Consider the following 20,582-nt stretch of genomic DNA (forward strand, 5'->3'; position numbering starts at 1 on the left):
TCCACTAATCTGAGGATTTCAAAGCCATTCCCACCATCACCCCCTCCCCCCCCCCCCAAAATAATTTCGTGATGTAACCAAGTACCTAAACCGCCGAAAGGATTTTCCCCCCGTTTGTTTTCTCCACGATATTGAATTCACGTGGCTTTCAATACCGTCGTATGACGTCACAAATCGACCAAATGAAACTTTAAGGTCGCGAACGATTTGAATAAATCGCTCGGAGATAATCTAACGTTTCATTCTGACAGTTTCGGCGTAATTGTTGAATTTATATTATGCAGTTCGATAAAATTCTCGGAGGATTAAATGTTAATTTTAGTTCCAGTGAGTAGCATTTCAAAAGCGACACCATGGAATGTAGATATTGTGTTTGACGTTAGGGGAGAATAGGGCAATGACGCTCGGTACTATTACATCACAAAGTGAAACGTCTAAGGTTCACAATTGTTGTTGCTTATGTCTCGTAACAATCTCCTCTGCATCTCTAAGCGACCCAGTTAAGTTATTGCTACGCATTCGAGAAAAACAAGCATTTTTTGTTTTAACATGTTACTGGTGTTACACCTTGCATGCATAACGCCATTTAATTTAAAATTACTGATGAATTAATTAGTTAATTACATGTGGCCTGGAGCTTCGATCAGTGAGCAGGGACTCAATCGACGACTATATGAGGTGTCTCAGAACAGGTAATATAACCCGTCAAGATGCGTAAGAAAAAATAAATCGAGAAGAAGGAATAAAATTTGTTCAGGTGACCCTTCATTTTCAAGATAATCGAATCTGAAAATGTGTTGGATACACGAGCAGTAGAATAGGACTTGGTTAACGTGTCTGTTCATTACAGGTAGTTTCTACTTACTGCTACATATCACGAATACGCGCGTATTAGACGAATTCTTAACACGTTCGATGCCACAGTGAAAAAGGCGGTACGTAGCCAGACAATCTTTATGTCGTTCTTCAAGTCATAAATTACCGAAAATATGTGTCTTTTGGTAATAGAGGCTGTTGGTCTTGTTTTAAACTACAGTTCAACATTAAGACGTTCCGTGTCATACGTACCACCGATGGTACACGTTAAATTTCCCATTCAGGCTGCTTGTACCACCAGTGGTACATGTGGCACGGAACGTGTTAAATTTCCAAGCCTAACCTTCTCGGAAACGAAACTTAAAACAAAAGAATTGGTTTTTTCTTTTTCGGTTTATTTTTTCTTGTAGAATCACCTTCTATCCGGTTGTATTACCTGATCTAAGAAACTCTCTATGTAATATGTGAAAGTTGTTTTTAGACTCTAGAGTGCGATTGTTCACGACGTAACCGTTATTACTCCCAGTGTGGACAATAACGATCAAAAGCGTTAGTATGTTTGACATGTTAATGATTTTTCAATAAAGTATCTACGGTCCAATGATTTGGTGACCAGTTATACCGCACCAAACATTTAGTTTCCACAGGTATTAGTGGTCAATTTGACGAATCCAATGTGGATTCTCTGTTGCCCAATAATGCATATTTTTTGTATTAATATCTTCGCAATCTGTGCCAATCTTCCTCAGTCCATAAAACAGTCTGTACAAATGTACCATTCGAATCTTTCATCTGGTGGAACAACCAATCACAGAATTGTTCGCGTTCAATCAACCAATCACAGAATTTTTCTCATCAATGAATGAATGTGTATCAAACACCAGATCATCTAAAGTCTTCAGTACTGTTGGTATGGTATGAATTAAGTGTGGAGACGTTTCAGAATTTGAATAATGACATGCCAAATCGAATTTTCAATGTTATAAATAGTCATGGTAATTGATCATGCCGTCGCGAGAGGAAACGCCACCCACCGTCATGATAAAGCATCGCAGCAGATTGCAATGAAATCGATCTCCGAACTCGTCTATTTTCTTTTGTAATTGTTTTATAAGTCGGTTAATAGAATCCCACATGTAAAACTTTCTGTAAGTTACAAAACATAAATGACACTTTCATAATTCACTAAACCATTAATAAATGCATATTTTTTTCATGAAATGACTAACTCTATCTCTTACGGTTTATAATTTGTATGTAAAATAACAAAAAAATCATTTTGTTCATAAATAGCGCATCGTAGAAAACCGTTCTTCCAGTAGTGTAATAGATCATGAAAAACTGAACAGTCTCTGTATGTACAGTTTTCCTCTATCTCGTAACGTTACAAAGTTATATCAAGAAAATGGGAAAACGCGAAAACTTTAAGAGCTGATTCCACCCCTCATAGTGAAAACTGGCACGAAGAAAATTGCTCTAGGCATAGTTCAATATCCTCTACATTCATGCGAAGTTTCATTAAAATCAGAACTTTCGGGTTTGGAACCTTCTCTTGTAAGTTATGAATTGGATGTTATGGTCACTTTCTGCAAAAAATGCGAACACTTTCCGTTGAACCCAATATGAACCAATCATGATGACTTCTGTGATAGTTCTAGTGTTGATTAATTAAATTGTTTTTCATAACGGCAGTTGTATTTAAATATTTTGTTAGTCCGTATTTGCTATAACATGTATTATGTAGTATTCTATTAAATGTAGGGGTTGAATGAAGAGCGAGATATGCCACAACAGTAGCGTTGTGAGGTTTCAAGGCTTTTATAAAAAGTAGTATACATATAATTATAAATACAGGCAGGAATTTTTCCACGTAATTATAAATTATGAGATAATAACTAGACACAAAGAGGTGCCAGAATGAATGAAAATCTTATTTTTCAACATTTTGTGACAATGGATGCCTTTCTTACTGGACCTAATACCAAACAACACCCAACTCTTGCACTGGACCCCTCACTCAATTGTTACTGAATATAAATATTAAATACAAATGATAGTGTATTAAGTTTATCAGATACCTCAGTATTGGTCACATTAAAATTTTAGCCTACGTATGTGGGTCGTGATAAACTAGTAACGTTCTAAACCAAGGGAAACACCGGCAACGGACTCAACAGATCCAGCCATACACACCCTATAAATAAGATGTCGAATATCGAAAACCTGCAGGAAGCGTTGAGGAAAGCCAGACACCATTAAATACAGCGCCGACTAGTCCGTAATTCCTCGAGCCCCGGTAAAACGAAGAAGAAAAGTTGAAACGGTGAGTCCCACGTTCCGTTTGAAAAATGGTCCTGCGCTGTTTGAAAAATAAAGGAAATTAACTGCTAAAAATCCAGCGATACGACTGCCTCCGTATCCGTCCCTCCGAGAGCCGCAAAACTTCCATACGAAACGTTTTTCTGTCGTAAACTCTGCCTCCCTTAATGGATGACACATATATTCCGGAAAAGTGATTTTGCACAACATATATTTCACATACGATATTTTCCCTATTTTTTTTTTCTATTGCTTTAAACTCCTACTGCATTCCATGATATTTCCCCATGCCATTATACACGGTCTGTCCCGAAAGTTTCCGAACTGAAATTAAAATAACAGTTTCTTGTAAAATGATGATGCTCTTCGCCATCAAAGTATTAAAAATAGATTTCTTTTGAAGAGGTATACTGTTCACAATACGTAACTATAGAAACTCAGTAAATGGCTCCGATAATTATTTTCCAAGATGATAGAAAGAACGGTTATGACTGTGATGTTTTATCTAAAGATTTGTGACTAAAGTACTTACAGTATATTCGAGATATAGGCAAAAACACGCTCTGGGTTACGCCAACCTATGTCGGACGAATCGGTGGAATAATATAGTGTGGTCTTTAACGTTTAAAAGCCGCTAGACTTACTAAAATTTTAACATGGTTAAGACTTTGCATTGGACGTATCAATTAGTAATCTACTAATTTTGCGAAATACAATACTTATTTCTGACAAAATTAATTATTCATTAATATTTTATTATTCATTATTGTTGCCTGAATATAGTCTACGTATATTATGAAACCCATGAATTACTCATCATCAGTTAAATTTATTTACAACCCCATATTACACTGCATCACTCTTACATCGCTAACCTTATTACCTATTATATATTTTTAGTACTTTTCGACGTGCACGTTACTCCTGAACGTATAAAAACGTGTATCACGTGGACAAGTTCTATGGGTTAAAAATCGGTGACAAATCTGCAAACAAATTCAAATCTGTGATTACATTTTGATTTTTGTACGTATCTATAAATCTTACGCCACGAGAAATCAGTACTGATTTTAACTAGAGAACCAGTTGGGATTGCCTTTGAAGGTGAATTTCAAGTTCGTTAATCCTGTCCCGTCCGAAAAATAGTCGTTCGTTAAGGGGTTAAATATTCCTTACTAAAAGCCACATATGTACGTGAAAAGGCACTTTAATTCAAGGTAAACACCCAGTATCCGTTGTCTTGGGAAAATCACGCGTGCCGGTGAAAAACGAATATCACTGGCTTCTCGTTAATGCAGGGGTGCGGTTGCAAAAAAGACGGTGCCCATTGTGTTCCTTCTTTTCCTTTCTCTCGTATCGACATCCTGGTCCATGCATCCCGGCTTTTTTTCTTTCTATTTTCGTGTGATAGGAGAGACGGCTTGCTTACGCCATCGGCTAATGTTCGCTAGCCGAAACACCGCTGTTTTCTTCGTTTTCCCCGGTTATTTTTCACTCGTACCCTATTTTCTTTTCTTTTCTTGAGCATTTTCGATTTTTCCTAGTTTCCCTTCCTTTCGGTGGTCCCTTCATCCGTTGCAACACGCCTGGCTTTCTCGTTCCCTCTCTCAGAATCGACGCGAGTATGATCATTATTCTTAATCAAGACACCCCAAAAATCGTGACAAATTGAGCGTGTCTAAACGTAAATGTACGGAATCAAGTTAAATTAATCGAGCGTTCAACGATATGTGTATGAAGAAATCCTATCATTTGTTCTTATACTTATCTGAAGTTCAAAATGACTGTATTTTTAGTAATTCATTTTTTATATCAACGAACTTAGCTCCATTGTCTGAATAAACATTTTTCGCTGTACCTCGTCTCGCAAATAAACGTTTTACTGCACCTATACATGCCCCGGATGTTAAAGGGTCATACTCAGTCAGAAATTTTCAAAAAATCGATTTTTCACTTTCTACATTTTCTTTAAGTACAACATCTCGAGAATATTCTGTGCAAGTTTCAAGGTAATTCAATTAAAAATGAAAGAGTTAGAGGCGTTAAAAAATGAACATTTTATATAAGTGTAAGCTTGACTTGAAACTTTAAACGCGTTTTTCTCGAAACTACATTTTTCAAATCGGTGATCAATATTTCTCGAAAACTACTGTGTCGATTTACACGAAGCCTTTTGCGCCTCATTTCAAATCAGAAAAACTTGTCCTTGAACGAAGGATTCTTTTGTTCGTTCTATACTTTTTTTTTAATTGACCAAGAACGAGTGATTTTTTAGGTGAAAATCGCACTTTTTCAGGAAAACGTCCGCTATTTTGTTCCTAATCAATATTTCGAAAAGCCTCACGTTCAAGGACAAGATTGGTTCTTCCATTACATAAATCTTGCTGAATTTTTAATTTCAGATGACCCGTTACGAAGTTACAGTGATCACGGCAGTTCACTTTTTGTGAACAGACATCCGGGAGATAGCTCACCATTTATTTACTAATAAATATTTTTAAATAAAAAAATTACCTTATAATCTATAAACTGCAATCTTTGAAACACCAACACCTTTTTTGAAAAAGGTCTCATAGTTTTCGAGAAAAAAATTCCCAAAGAACACTCCTTTTTCCGCCTCCTGACTGAGCATGACCCCTTAAATCCGTTACAAGTACCAAGTGAATTGCCTTGGTAACGAAGCAAACAAAAACGACTACATAACCCTATAATTTCTATCTCTTTCATCATTTCTTCTCTTTTATGAAGAATAACCCAAAACCCACAATAATCAACTCCAATATTAAAAAATGGTCGGGCTTGCGAAACTCGTGTTTTGGGTAAATTGCCCATTAAATACGTCAGTACCTTAGGATTTGCTTTATAACAACGCATGCATTTATGAATAATTCTTCTAATACTATTTCTTACATCTATCGGTCAATAATTTTGATGCACCGCATATAAAGTTGCTTGAATCCCGGAATGCCAATAACGCTCATGTTTAAAGTGAACACAATCATTAAGAATTCTCCAATCAATAGTCAGAGACATTAACTCTCGCATGACAGACCATGAAAGCCAATGGCCGGGTAACCCGTGACCCATGCCACATACAATATACCTATACTGTAAGAGTTTCATACCCATTTAAAAGAATTTGTAGAAAATAACAAAAATATTGTTCAACTTGTATAAAAATTGATTTCTGTTTATTCGTTAGATATATTCTCTATCCTCAAAACATCGCTGCATATTGAACGGGTGACTCAGCTATCTCCATGCAAGAGTTAACCTGTAAAAAAAATTAAGCAGGTTTCCAAGGCTTGTAAAAATTTCACACGTAAATATTATATAATTTATAAAATCAACAAATAAGAAAAATACCATTGTAGAAACTGCGCAACAGAAGTCTACAATTTACAACTTGCAACTTGTTAATTCCCTAACAATGTTAGTTGGTAAATTATTGCCCAAGACGTCCCAGATAACACATTGGTAAATTTGCTTTCAGTCCGGCGCGGTTTAACCCACGGAATAAAATTGTGCCTTCGCGCGGCACCCGGGGCCAAAGAGCGCGAAATCGAAACAACGGAATGGTAACACGAAAATGCGTGCTGTCAGCGGCAGCACGGTACGAAAGCCTGTACACATTTTCATTCTCGCGAGTCGGCCACGATTCACAGACAGTTAAGTCTTGTACGCTAACCTGGTTGCGGGTATACGCGGAAACAAAGAAAATGGCGCAAAGGGGTGCGGGAAAGGAGAAAGGGTTTGAAAAAATAAAGGGAGAGATAGGCAACACGGCCGCGCTCATGTACGGACGAGGCGTGCTATTTCGTTTTATTAATTAAAGGGCGCCACACGGTTGCATCTCGACGGTGAACACACAAGGCCATTTGTTACGTCCGTTAATTTCTAAAATGTCCGCGGCAGCGGCGAATGTAAAACGGAATATCGCGACCGAAACGAAATTCGAGCCGTTTTGCGCGACCGAATAAAGTTGTCCACCCAGTAATTGTAATGCAAGCTGCAAAATCGCGTAATCTCTCTGTCGATCCGTTATCCGGTATGAAAATTTACATTCCAGCCGCATCTATGAAATTAGATGCGTCCAATCGAATACGGGAATCAACCCTCCTCACCCCGACCCCAACCGCCCCAGCGCGGCGGTACCTCGTTACTCGCACCCTATCGATCTTTAACTACGTGACAATTATTTGCCGCGGGTCCCCGTGTACGTTCAATGACGAACGGAATTTATTTTGGTCGGGAGAGTTCAATTAACCCGAGCGCGCGCAACGATATGTCTTTCGAATTATATTTATTGTAGACATCAATGGTAGATAAGGTAATGTTTATTTTTATTGGTTTTTAATGGTGGCCAGGGAAATTTTATTTGCGGAACGTGTATGAAATTTCACCGAAAATAATTATTTTTGGTTTATGGTAATATCATTTGAAAATGTACTGAATATTAAACCGAACAGAAATTTCAAACAACATATTTCTATTAGTTATCATTTAAGACTTTGACTGTCTCGTCACTCACATATGGGTGATTGATTTATTAATTTGCAGCTAAACATTCATTTTTACGGTAATATGTTAAAGGAAATAAATTTTCATAGGTTTTAACCCTATAGGATAGTTTGACAGTCAAAGTGTTAAATACTGGCCTAAAAAGTATTATGAATTAAGAGTAATGTAGTATTAAAATCAATTGTCGCAAAATTGAAAGGCGATAATTATTTTATTATGTATTTTCAATTCATTATTGCATATAATACCACCATTTTCCTCACCTGTGTAATTACTAGAATGAACAATTTTTATTAGTAATGTCTTTTGTATTGGATACAATCATTTTTCCAAAATGAGAAACATTTTAAATGCAATGCCCATTCCATTATTGTTCACTTCAACTACTGATACAGGAACAATGAAATTAGTAATACTTTTTAATAGCTTAGTCGAATTAAATAGTATTAATTATATATTTAAATAGTATTAATTATATATTTAATAGCGAAGTCAAGTTTTCATGAAGCCAATTATAAATGAAATTATAGTCGTGTTACAATGAAATTAGTAATACTTTTTAATAGCTTAAAGTCAAGTTTTCATGAAACCAATTATAAATGAAGTTATAGTCGTGTTACTAATCCTGATTGTTGAGTAAACGTAATGAAAAATCCAAGACTGATTAACAAAACTACTTCTTTAAACACCTTTAAGCATTCAAGGAAACTATTTTTCATGCTATTATAGACAAAAAGTTTAAAGTGGCTTCATACATTCTGCATCAAAATTTTGCATAATAATATGTATAATATGTATAACAAACAGTATCATACATGTTGATATGTGAAAATTGAAATAAGTATTTAGTAATTTTATTTATTTTATTTATTGCACGCATTCTTTCTTTGAACATGTTCTACAATTAATCTATAAAACAATAACGGATAATGCTGTACACTTTAAGCATGTTTTGAAAATTGAAGCAAATATATGAATTATAATTTTATTTAAATAATTTAACTTTATAAGTTAAATTATTATATAGATTAAATATATATTAAATTTGTATTACATACATCTTTATATATTCATACTTAAATATACATATATCCTTATACAGGCTGTCTCGCATCATTGTCGCCAAGATATTTCAAGACTTTGTTTCAACTTCATAAAACATTGTATTAAACAAGAGTTGAACTATACATATTTAAGTGAGCATAACATTTGTAAATCAGAGTTTCTTTATCTGCATTTTTTTTTTTGGATAAATGGATGTTACCCTTTGTCTTTTAAATGGTACTGTAACAGTTTTTACATATTTTTCATCAGAACGAATAGTAACAAATCCGATAACTATATAAATATGATACAAAAAAATATAAATAACGTAGAAAAGTTGTGAGATATCAAGGCGTTCTCTTCAGAAACAATCGAAGACTCAAAGGTACAAGTAGACCGCAACGTTGTATAAGTTCTGTTAACTTTTAATACATTATTTGTGTCTTTCTTGTAACATACTTATAGTTGTTGGAGTTCTTATAACTTGTACTAATAAAAAATATTTAAAAAATGCTGTAGTTTTATTTAAACAAACAAAAGGTACCATTTATATCCCCCGAACAAATGTAGATAAACAAACTGTGATTTTCGAAACTTATGCACGCTTAAATATAGTTCAACTTTTGTTTGAAACAATTTTTTGGAAAGTTCAAGGAATCTCCTGAAATTTCGTGGCGACACTTACGTGGGACATCCTGCATACAGGGTATTAATACAAATGTGGGACACCTTCACAGAGTGGATTCTACATGCTAAACTCAGACGACAATCAAGAATGACGAAATTGGTTTCGAGTCTTCGCTTTAACAATTACTAATATCTAGGGACCAGGAATGACTAAATTGCGTTCGAGGCTTCGTTGTAACCATTAATTTCTCGGAAACATACGTTTCGGATATCGGCATCATCGGAAAATACAATTAGTTTTGCATGTAGAATACAGCCTGTCGCGTGGCGAAATAGCAACTACACATAGTATATCACTTCGACCACCTAAATTGTTTTATTACCGTCAGACCCTACAAGCCGTGATTTCTGAACAGCTGTAAACTGTATGCTCACGTGTCGTTATATAATAGAAGTCTTTTACAAACTCATTTTTGACGACAGTTGATTCCAGGAATCCAGGTTCAATGCATAAAGACAAGGAAGATGTTTTGGTCATTTACCGTCTCGCTTGGATGTGACCCACCTCCAACACCTAGTCGACCAATTCCGCTTAAGAGAGAAATCGACAATTTTTAGACAATAGCAATGATTCTTCCTTCTTTGTAGTTTGTCTCGCCATCGCATCCAGCTAGAATCTCGAGTCGAAAGTCAACCATCGATCAGTCAACTTCTCTGTACATTACATATTTAAATCACGTCACCACCATTAGTCTTCGTTATTTAATTTCTTGTTTTAATACATTATTATTTGATGATTCACCAAGTATTTGTTCCCTTCGTCTTAAATAGTCACATGAAGATTAATTTTGTGTGTCAACTCAAAAAGTACCAAAACAGTCGTACTAAAAACTTTGCGACTAGGGACTGTAAATTTACCAACTTTTTCAAATATCGGTAATTCGATAAAATTTCCAATCAAAACCGATATACCGGTAATTTACTGGTATTTTTTAAGGTATTGAAAATATAAGAGTAAGTATTATAAAAGGAACATATTATTGAAATCCAATCGAGCATCTATTCATTCCACTTTTTATAGGTTGACATTTTGTAATGTAAATACCATACAACTATGTCAAAAACCATGACAATCGATTCGAAAAAGAATTCAATTTCAAATGTTCCAAAAGTAACGAAAATCGAATATTTAAAAAAAAAGGAAACCTAATCATTCTTTTTCAGGCAGTCGTCAGGGAACTAAACAGACTGGGGATGCTAGTGGATCTCTCTCATGTCTCGACAAGGACTATGAGGGCGGCTCTGCAGACGACGAGGGCACCGGTCATTTTCTCTCACAGTGCTGCCAGGGCACTCTGCAATTCCACTAGAAACGTGCCAGACGACGTGCTTAAAAATCTGGTGAGTTTCTTCCACACAACTACACCGACAGAGAGAAATCAAGAATATGAAAATCGGTTCGGAAGCGTGAAAAGGTTGAACCAATTTTGACATTCGTTCGCAGGAACGTTAGGTACTTTCGCTTTCACGAATTCGTGTCATATTCATGCCTGCTTTCTCATTCGTCTAGCTTTTGATAGCATTTCAGAACGGAATACTGATAACAACTACTTTCTTTCCTTTATATATGGTTATAAGTAAACATTTTTGGACATAGCCGGTTTTGCCAAAACATTTCTGAGGTTCAATTAAAACAGTAATTTTATGGAGAGCTGTGTGACGTTCGAAATGAACTGAACAATTTCATTAAATACCCGTCAAGATTTTGTTGTTTGTGTAGCTTTTAGAAATCAAGTACACTCGCGAGCAAACTCGACTTTCACTAGGGGAAAAAGTAATGTTAGGAAAGGGCCTTCTACCATGCTTGTACCACTTGGTATTTGGAATTACTGAAATTTATGCCAAATTAACATTCGATTTAACATTTATTTTAGTAACTGGAATAAATTTACTAAGTGGTAGAAGGCCCTTCTCTTACGTCACTTTTTCCCCTAGTGGAAGCCGAGTTTTGCTCGTCAGTGTACATACGTAATAAATGTATGAAATCTTAGGTTAATCATTAACGTCGAGAATTATTGGTAAAAAATGTTTTTGAAAGTCAGTCTTATGCAATTGATGCGACATTAAATCCATATTAAAGAAACTGCACGTCAGTCTTCTCGAGTCAATCGAGAATTTAACGAGTGTCTGGACTATTGTTCCGCCATTACAGATGTACGAAACGTATTCGTGAGTAAGATAGCTGTCCCTTTGTTTTGTCCAACTATACGTATCGCCGGGAGAGTATTCCTGAGCCAATGGTATACACGTCGATTTTCCTCCTTTCATTTCATTCTTCTCTCCTTTTTCCCTCGTTTCGCGACATGTCCTTCGGCTTTTTCCTTTGCTCATCTGAGCTCGATTCCATCGCTGAGCACGAAGCTTCTCGTGACATTGTTACTTTTTTGCGCGCTTTGTTACATACAGTGGCCTCTTTAGCTTGTTCTTTTACGTGAGCTTAGTTCATTTGCTAATTGAGATACCGCTGTTGCTCCTTTTGACCGTGCTGTTTCTGTGCTTACATTTGCGGCAAGGTCTGCCGAAACTTCGCCTACGTACAGTGAGAGTCAAAACTAAATATACACTTTACAAATGTGAGGTTCGTATAATACTTCTGTAGCATCTTACTATCGTAAGATCATGGTAGTAATGCAGTTGGATATGATTTCCTTAACATTTTTGGGATTAATAGACAGCCGAAAAGTTCGAGGAAAATTTTCAAAAAATCGATTTTTCACTTTCTACATTTTCTTTAAATACAACATCTCGAGAATATTCTGTGCAAGTTTCAAGGTAATCCAATTAAAAATGACAGAGTTACAGGCGTTAAAAAATGAACATTTTATATAAGTGTAAGCTTGTGCTTACATTTGCGACAAGGTCTGCCGAAACTTCGCCTACGTACAGTGAGAGTCAAAACTAAATATACACTTTACAAATGTGAGGTTCGTATAATACTTCTGTAGCATCTTACTATCGTAAGATCATGGTAGTAATGCAGTTGGATATGATTTCCCTAACATTTTCGGGATTAATAAACAACTGAAAAGTTCGAGGTAAAGGAATTCACAATTATAACTATAAAATTTTGTAAATATCGTTAAACATTGTGAAGGTACTATTATGGTTTGGGGCACGTGGCAACCCATGGATGTAGGACAGTTGGTTTTTATTCATAGTACAATGGACAAATTTAGATATTTAAATATTTTAAAATCAAATTCAGCTGCAAGTGCATTCATACTAGTATGTATTTTGGGTCACGATCTTACTCAAAGACTTATATATACAGTGAGTGTAAAAAGTATTCGTACACCATTTAAAACGGAACAACTCTTTTAAAATTGGTCCAAATGAGTTGAGTTCTTTCGTGAAGTTAGGGAGATTAGTTTACTAAATGATGTGTAGTAAAAAAAGTTGTGTACATACTGAAACTTTCATTGAAATCGGTTAATACAGAAACGAGCGACAGACATTAAAAGATATGAGAATTGTTAGATTTACTACAGTTGTAGATCGAAAGTCGGGAAAAACTGCGATTTTCAACATTTTTAATCGTTTGTATCTCGTAGCGCAACGTTAACCGATTTTGATGAAATTTTCAACATGTAATATAACTAACATAAATCTTCGATATGTATTTATTAAATTTTCATTATAGCCTCAGATTAAAAAGTTGTAAAACACGACCTTTAATATTTTCTTCGCGATTCGGACCAATTGCAACTTTTTCAAATTTTTTTTTTCACATCATTTAGTAAATTAATATCTCTTACTTCACAAAAAACTCAAGTCATTTGGACCAATTTTAAAAGAGTTGTTCCGTTTTAAAGGGTGTACGAATACTTTTTACACCCACTGTATATGTATAACTCGATATATGCTCGAACTGATGCCCCCCGATTTCAATACAGTGATTATTTCGTTAATATCTCCTTAACTATTAGATTTAGGGCGTATGAAGGTCTGCACATTTTTACTTAGAATTTGATACTCTATCGATCTATGGTACAAAACATAGGTCATTCCATTAAAAAAATATCAAAGTGACCTTGAAATCTCTGAAATGTCAGCCACAACAAAAGCACGTACCTTGTAAAATGTGCCCCTTGATGCTAATTAAGTTCTACGCCTCAAAAGTTGCATAAAGTATACCGTTAAGTCATTATTCGAGATGATCACGTTAGCTGAGACACCCTGTATATTCGCGAGCAATGTCACATACATGTTAAGCTGCGTTTACACTACATAACATAACACGTTATATAGCAAAGTTGTAAGACTTGTTAGAAAAACAGAAAGCAAAATGTTATACATATAACGGGTATGTTATATAATGTAGACGCAGCTTAACATGTACGTGACGTTGCTAGCGAACATATGTTAAATTGTAGCGTATATTTCAAGTTCACATTTAAGAAATAATAACACCATAGAATGTTAAAGCAGACAGAGAAGGTTCGCCGTACAATTCTAAAAAGAAATTCATTTTTTTCTTTTCCGATCGCCCAGTCAATTTTGTATTTTCGCAGGGGGGGAGGGAAAAAACAAAAGAACGACTCGTCACATTTATGTTCTCTGCGTGTTTTCAAATCCTGCAACGATGTTGGCCCGGACCAACCATGAACTTTCCGAAACATCCGACCTGGTTCTGGTCGCGTGTTTGCTGATCTAAAACCGAATAATCTCTTCGTTGGCCAACGGATACGAGTAGTTGGGTGAAAAGGGTGGGTCGACCAAAAACTTTAACGTGTGCCGTTTTACATTCTCCGCATCGCCCCCCACCCCCCTCCCCGTGCTCGGGGTCATTCGAAGCTTGGATGCTGCACGCATCACACTACAACGGTTTCTACTTATGGCGTCAATTCTGGGGAACGGCCGAGCTCATTTCATCCACCGGATTAACCGTGCAGCCACACAATTGTGAATGTCTCGTTCTTTAGAATTTCAGATTTATTTACAGAACGAAATGAAACGACGGATTAACAACGTTCGTTACTTCAATTAACCGTTATTATACACTGACATTCATAAGTATTAGGACAACTTGTCGAATGTGCAATAAATGTTATAGGGTGTTACGAAACTGCTGAAAATCTGAAAGAAATATTGGTTACAAAATATTAATCTACCGACAATTTATATACACCCAATTCGTGTAAAAATAGAATTGGGTGTATACCTATTTCTATCGAACCGATCAAATGAGCTTACGTTACTTACGTTTCCCAGAAAAAACGGAATAAGAAGAGAGATAGATATTGAAAAAATGATTCTATGTGTATTATAGGAATTGGAATAGTCGTAAAGTCAAGTGACGAAAGAAATAAGAATGAATGAAGAATTATTAATTAAAAGTTTAAAAACCGCCACTTGACCGGATGTGGTAGCTGTAGTGTGTTAAAGCTCGATGGTTAACGCGTATGCTACTATGGAATAATAAACGTATCTGGAAATAGACAATTCTTACAAGACATCACAGTTTCTATACACATACATATAGGCTAAGTGTCCTAGCACTTCTGAGCAGTAGTAGGGTTCTCGATTTTTTTAGATAGTATTGATTTCTCAGATCGATTCGAATCGGAAGATGAAAAATCGCCTTCTAAAGAATCGATCTTCAAGAAATCGATTCAAATTTTAAGTGTATATTAGGAGTACATTAAAATAATGTTCGGTAAATAACATGCAAATGGTAATTTTGTTTATTTTTAATAAAATAAAACTATTAAATGAAATAAAACAAAAGAACAAATAAATTAAATAAGTGAAGGTTACTCATTCCCAAATTCCCAATCTTTGAATTGTAAACATTTCGAAGAAATTAATTTATTCCGTCCATCAAGATGGAGTTTGTTCCTTTCGTCGGTGAGAATATTCCCCGTTATTGAAGACGCCTTTTCACTAGGAACAGATGTCCCCTTAACGCACAAATATTTATTGGCTGTAACACTAAAGATGTCTTATGCGTGTTCGTCCTCGCTGTTGTACGTATTGGACCTGCCTTACGAATAGGTTCCCACTTACAGAATTGCAGGACGCCATTATGGAGGAAAATAAAATTTTTGTTCGAAAAGAAACTACAAAACAGTACCTATTTTTGATGCTCTCAATATTTATGCGTTTGATCTTTATCTGTATGCGTTATATCTTAGTTCATTTAGAAAATATCTTTAGCATTAAAAAAATTCCTTTCGGTACAGAGGTTACTAGAAAACATTGATATTTCAATGTACAAATTTTCGGATAATAAGACACTGTTTTACGTTATTTTTTGTATAGTTCAAACCAAATAATAGTAATAAGAAATTAAGAAATGCGAAGCATCTATAGAATTAGCTTTTAAGGTATCTTCTAATTTAATTGTTTTACTATAGAATTCCTTATATTTCCGTGGTATTGAACAATATAAAATGTTTCATTTTCATTACATAATAAATTGTCATATATGTTTTCATTCGCTTATAATACTTATGTTCCTCAAAACTTTTCTAATGCACTACATATGAGGCGTATAATATTAAGTATGAAATTAATAATTAAAATTAAAACAAATGCTAAGAGAGATTAGTGGAACTAGACGAAGCTGCTCCGTATAAAAATCATTTCAGAACAAACGCCATTACATTTAAACGTTAAAATATTCATATTTCTTTTAGCAAGTTCTACTAACCAGACAATTTTACCTAAAGTTCTGAAACTTAATAGGGTATGCTCTGTGGTGAAACCAACCAAATTCTCTAACATATTTAGCAGCTCACAGAAAGGTCATGTGTACATTATAGATATGTCTGAATTTGGTAAAAAGTGACAATAAAAGTATAATACACAGGTATATTCTTACAAGGAACAGATTTCTTTAGTTTAACACTTTGACTGCCACGTCACCCAAATATGGGTAACACGTACATTGAAAAGTGTCTGGATTATTTAAACACTGTTATAAAATGTTTGCATGAAATTAATATCGCAGTATAATTTAAAACAAGACCTACAACCTCTATTAACTAAATACAAATATTTTCGACAATTTATGACTTAAAAAACGAAATAAAGTGTGTCTGGCTACGTACGGCCTTTTTCACTGTGGCAGTCAACGTGTTAAATGTGCCTTCTAGTTTCTTGTTAGTTTACTTTTGTGCTCTTCTGTATATTCCACACCCTGGTGTATTAGACACCTTGTACATAAGACTCAGAATATTGATCGTAGAACGGAAGAAAATGTTACTAGAAATTGATGAAACTAAATAGAAACTGGTTGAATATTTTTTCTTTCGTATTTTCTACTGCTGGTCAATCGGGACATGCAGTAGCTAGCTGCAATCATGGCAATAAATTGTACAGGCGACGAGTGCTCTCACGGCGGATATAGTCTTTCGCTGCACTGTAATGCCTCTAGATGAGCATATGCACAGTGCTCCTGGAACACAACAGGGACCCATTAAATGCTTGTATCTAGGGACCGAGGATGAGCACTCAACGAATCCCTCGAGAGTTTCCCTTCCAGGAACTGCCCGAGATAAGCTAGTAGTGATATCGATACATGTACGTGAAAGACAGAATATGTGAACAAGCAAGAAATAAACGTTGCTTACGTATGTCGATGAATCCGTTATTTTAATGTATGAAAAAATGGTACTCTCGTAATTATTGTTGAGACGAGCTGATGTTTAGGCCATCGTAATTTAAGAAATGTTATTTTGAGAGTCAACTGGTGCCTTTTGCTTAAATTTATTGTTTAGGACTCAAGTACGGCAGGAGACTTCCTGGGAAAGTTGTCCTGACCGTACCGTTATCGATGGCACTTGACGTAACGTAAACCTAGCCATGCATAGCGTAAGGCCCGGAGTTCGATATTGGAGAAAAAGGGTCTTCTGTGTAGCCATCCTGGCGCTACCCTTGTTATTCCTCTGACTCCACGTTGTCTGGCGCATCCCCTCTTTTGGGTTTTGTAGGCGTTGCGTGGGCTGGAAAGCGTCTTAGCATTTGCGTTGGTAGGGCCCAATGCCCCACTTTTTAGTTTCCTACGGGTGGAGCGAATTTTCCTGCGTCGTGAACGGAAGATTCACGTCAACCACCGGACGTATCAGTTCGATACAATTCTCTTTAACAGTTTATAATTGACACACTCATTTTATAATAAAGTTATTAACCAGTTGCGCGGTGTGTATTCCTTTTACTTTCCTTTGGGCAACTTCAACGTACAATTGAAGTACGAGTGACATTTCGATAAATATTGTCGAGAACACTCACCCACAATTATCATTTGACTGCAATGAGACGGTCCTAACAAGTTGGCAACGACCACGATCATGAATGCTACGATGTACAGTCGATCGCTAAAATAATTCGGACACCAGTATCATTTTTTACTTTTAATCTTTATATCTTGGATAAAGAAACAACGAGCAAACAAAAATATATTACGACATATGGCAGTGCAGTAGTTAGATACCAAAATAAAAAAAACTATCGACTTGTTATGTACAGTTGTTTCAATATTGTAAGATAAATCACAAAATATTGTATTCAGACACTTTACAAATTTAGGTTATAAATCTAAAATAACACTTTTGTTTACAAAGGTTTAATACTATGTTGGATACCCCTTCTGTTGAATGGCGTGCTTTAAACTGTTGGAAAAAATTATTTTCTGTAAATAATCAAGCTCTTTTTGCCATTCTTCTATCAAACACTTTGTTAATCCACCTTTGCTATTCACTATGGTTTTACGAATACTATAGTCTACTTTATCCCACGGCTCCTCGATGGGATCTAAGCCAAGGGATTGGGTAGGTGGCTAAAGAATTTTTGCACAATTATAGAGCATTCTTGCACAATCTGGGCTTCTTATTTGAGATCGTTATTGTGGTATAACTTAAACCCCACTCCAATTCCCATACTTGTGGCACTTTTTTGAAAATAATTTTTCTAAATATTTAAATATTAATATTTGTCTAGAATATCTTCTATAAACACGAGTTCAGCTACGCCACTGTGTACATATACAGGGTGTTCAACCACTAGTGGGAAGAAAGTTAAGGGGTGATTTTTGGAGACAAAATAAGACGGAAATCAAGAGTAACAAAATTGCGACAAATGCTTCGTTTGCTAGTTATAAACGTTTAAAATTTGACCCAAATGATGGCAATCCGCACGGCACGGACTTTCAGTGTGGCAGAGTTGGTAAGGGGTGTACAGTCACTCTAAAGACTTAATGACGTGTAGGAAAAATAGGTAGAAAATGTCGACAACTTGTGTCGGCGGTATTTGATTCCAATTCACTTGTATTGCATTAACACTGGTTACTCGTTTAAATTCGCAGAAAATGTAAATATCTTCTTACGAATATTATCGAGCAGGAAGTGTTAACATTCGCTTTGATCATCACGTACTGCGATTGTCCTGTCCACAAGTATCCATGAATTTAATCCGAAAATGCACGTAAACCACAGAAGTCGGCGAAAAATATCCACGCGCACACACACACACAGACGCTCATTGCGATTGACCCGTCCGCGAAAAATATTCACACGTGCACTGCCATTGTCCCGATCGCGAAAAATGTTCACACACTGCACGACTAATTAAACCCGCGCTCGGTTCCTCCGTTGCTTTTACCACTGTACACGTTACACAAATTAACATCTACAATCATTAATTTACACTATTTATAATAACCACGTATCCTAACTACTAAACAATTACCACGCAATCACTAAATAAACTACAATTTAGTTTTCCGAAAATGAACTCTATTTGCTCGAAGAATGCAATGGACTACGTTTGGAAAGGACCACTGAAAATGTTGAACTGATCCTCCCTAGATAGGATCGATGTGGCGTAGTAGGTCGATCCCCACTCTTCCATGTCAATACTTTTTTGGAAGGAAAATAGAGAAAGTGTTTCGGAGGTCGCGTAGTAGGTCGATCCCCACTCTTGCAGCAACATCTATTTTTTTTTCTACACCACTCGCGAGTTACGAACACTCGGCCACGATATTCCGAGGGTGTGCGAGTCTGGACATTATAAAAATCTCTCTTTTCGAGGCTCGAAGTGAGCATTCGTCGCCTGCTCAGCCCGATCCAGTCGTTGTCGATCCGTCAAAGTGAGCAGGTGACAGAATGTTTTGGCTTCCGAAGAACAGAATCATCACTAGACTGCGGATTATTATTGTTCCGTTCCGTTCGACCTAATAAAACGTCCAATTTCGAAAACTAACTGCGGCGCTCGTTCGAAAACTCCGGCAGATGTCGCGGTTTATGATGATATTGTCCTGCGTCACGAGGTGCAGCAGGATGTTTTTAAATGAGTGCATTCGTTAATTACTCCTCGCTTGAAGTTTCACTCGATTAGAAAATATCTTTATCCCTGAAACACTGAATAGTGACTTAAGGTGTGTATTATGTGCATTGTGTATTTTATTACCACTTCCATCTTACCCCAAGTGTTCGAGGTTCCTGTACCCGCAAGAGAATATGCAATAAACATGGATCATATATTATAAAACATATATTAAAATGAAATTAAGATGAAAGGATGATGGAGTTAGCATTCCACGTTAACAGTAAACTTACCGAACCCTTCGGAAAGGTAGGAATTAGTAAGCCAAAACCGGTCATTTTGACCGGTCGTGGTAGATTTAGTGTTAAAGATTCTTTTTGCAATTAATTTCAAGAGGGACAGCCGGAAACATAATAGGCAAGGCCTTCGTCGATGGCAACAACACGTACAGGCAATCTGCGGGTGGTCGCCCTGCAGAATACAAGAGACAGTTTTATAATGTACAGACTCGCACACCCTCGGCATCGTGGCCGAGTGGCCACGAGCCACGAGTGCTGTACAAAAAAAAATACAAGATGTTGCTGTAAGAATAATGCGGAAAGAAACGCGACCTCGAAAACACTTTCTCCATTTTCCTTCCAAAAAAGTATTGACTATGGAAGAGTGGGGATCGACATTTCAGTTGTCCTTTCCAAATGGAGTCCCTTGCATTCTTCGAGCAAATAGAGTTCATGTTCGGAAAACTAAATTTTAGTTTATTTAGTGATTACGTGGTAATTATTTAGTAGTTAGGATACGTGGTTATTATAAATAGTGCAAATTAATTATTGTATGTTAAAAATAAGTACAAATAGTAATTATAAATTAATTATTGTAGATGTTATTATTGTGTAACCTGTACAGTGGTAAAAGCAACGGAGGAACCGAGCGCG

General features: G+C 36.0%; 1 protein-coding gene across 1 annotated transcript in view; it reads left to right on the top strand.

Annotated features, from left to right (window-relative positions):
• Positions 1–20,582, top strand: part of LOC107190853 (dipeptidase 1-like) — a 201,346-nt gene that overhangs the window by 170,011 nt on the left and 10,753 nt on the right. The window contains exon 8 of the mRNA XM_015579739.1: positions 10,552–10,728. Coding sequence (XP_015435225.1) covers positions 10,552–10,728 — 177 coding nt within the window. The remainder of the gene's footprint in view (positions 1–10,551; positions 10,729–20,582) is intronic.

This window comes from Dufourea novaeangliae, unplaced genomic scaffold, assembly GCF_001272555.1.
Source record: "Dufourea novaeangliae isolate 0120121106 unplaced genomic scaffold, ASM127255v1 scaffold205, whole genome shotgun sequence".
Lineage (NCBI taxonomy): Eukaryota > Metazoa > Arthropoda > Insecta > Hymenoptera > Halictidae > Dufourea > Dufourea novaeangliae.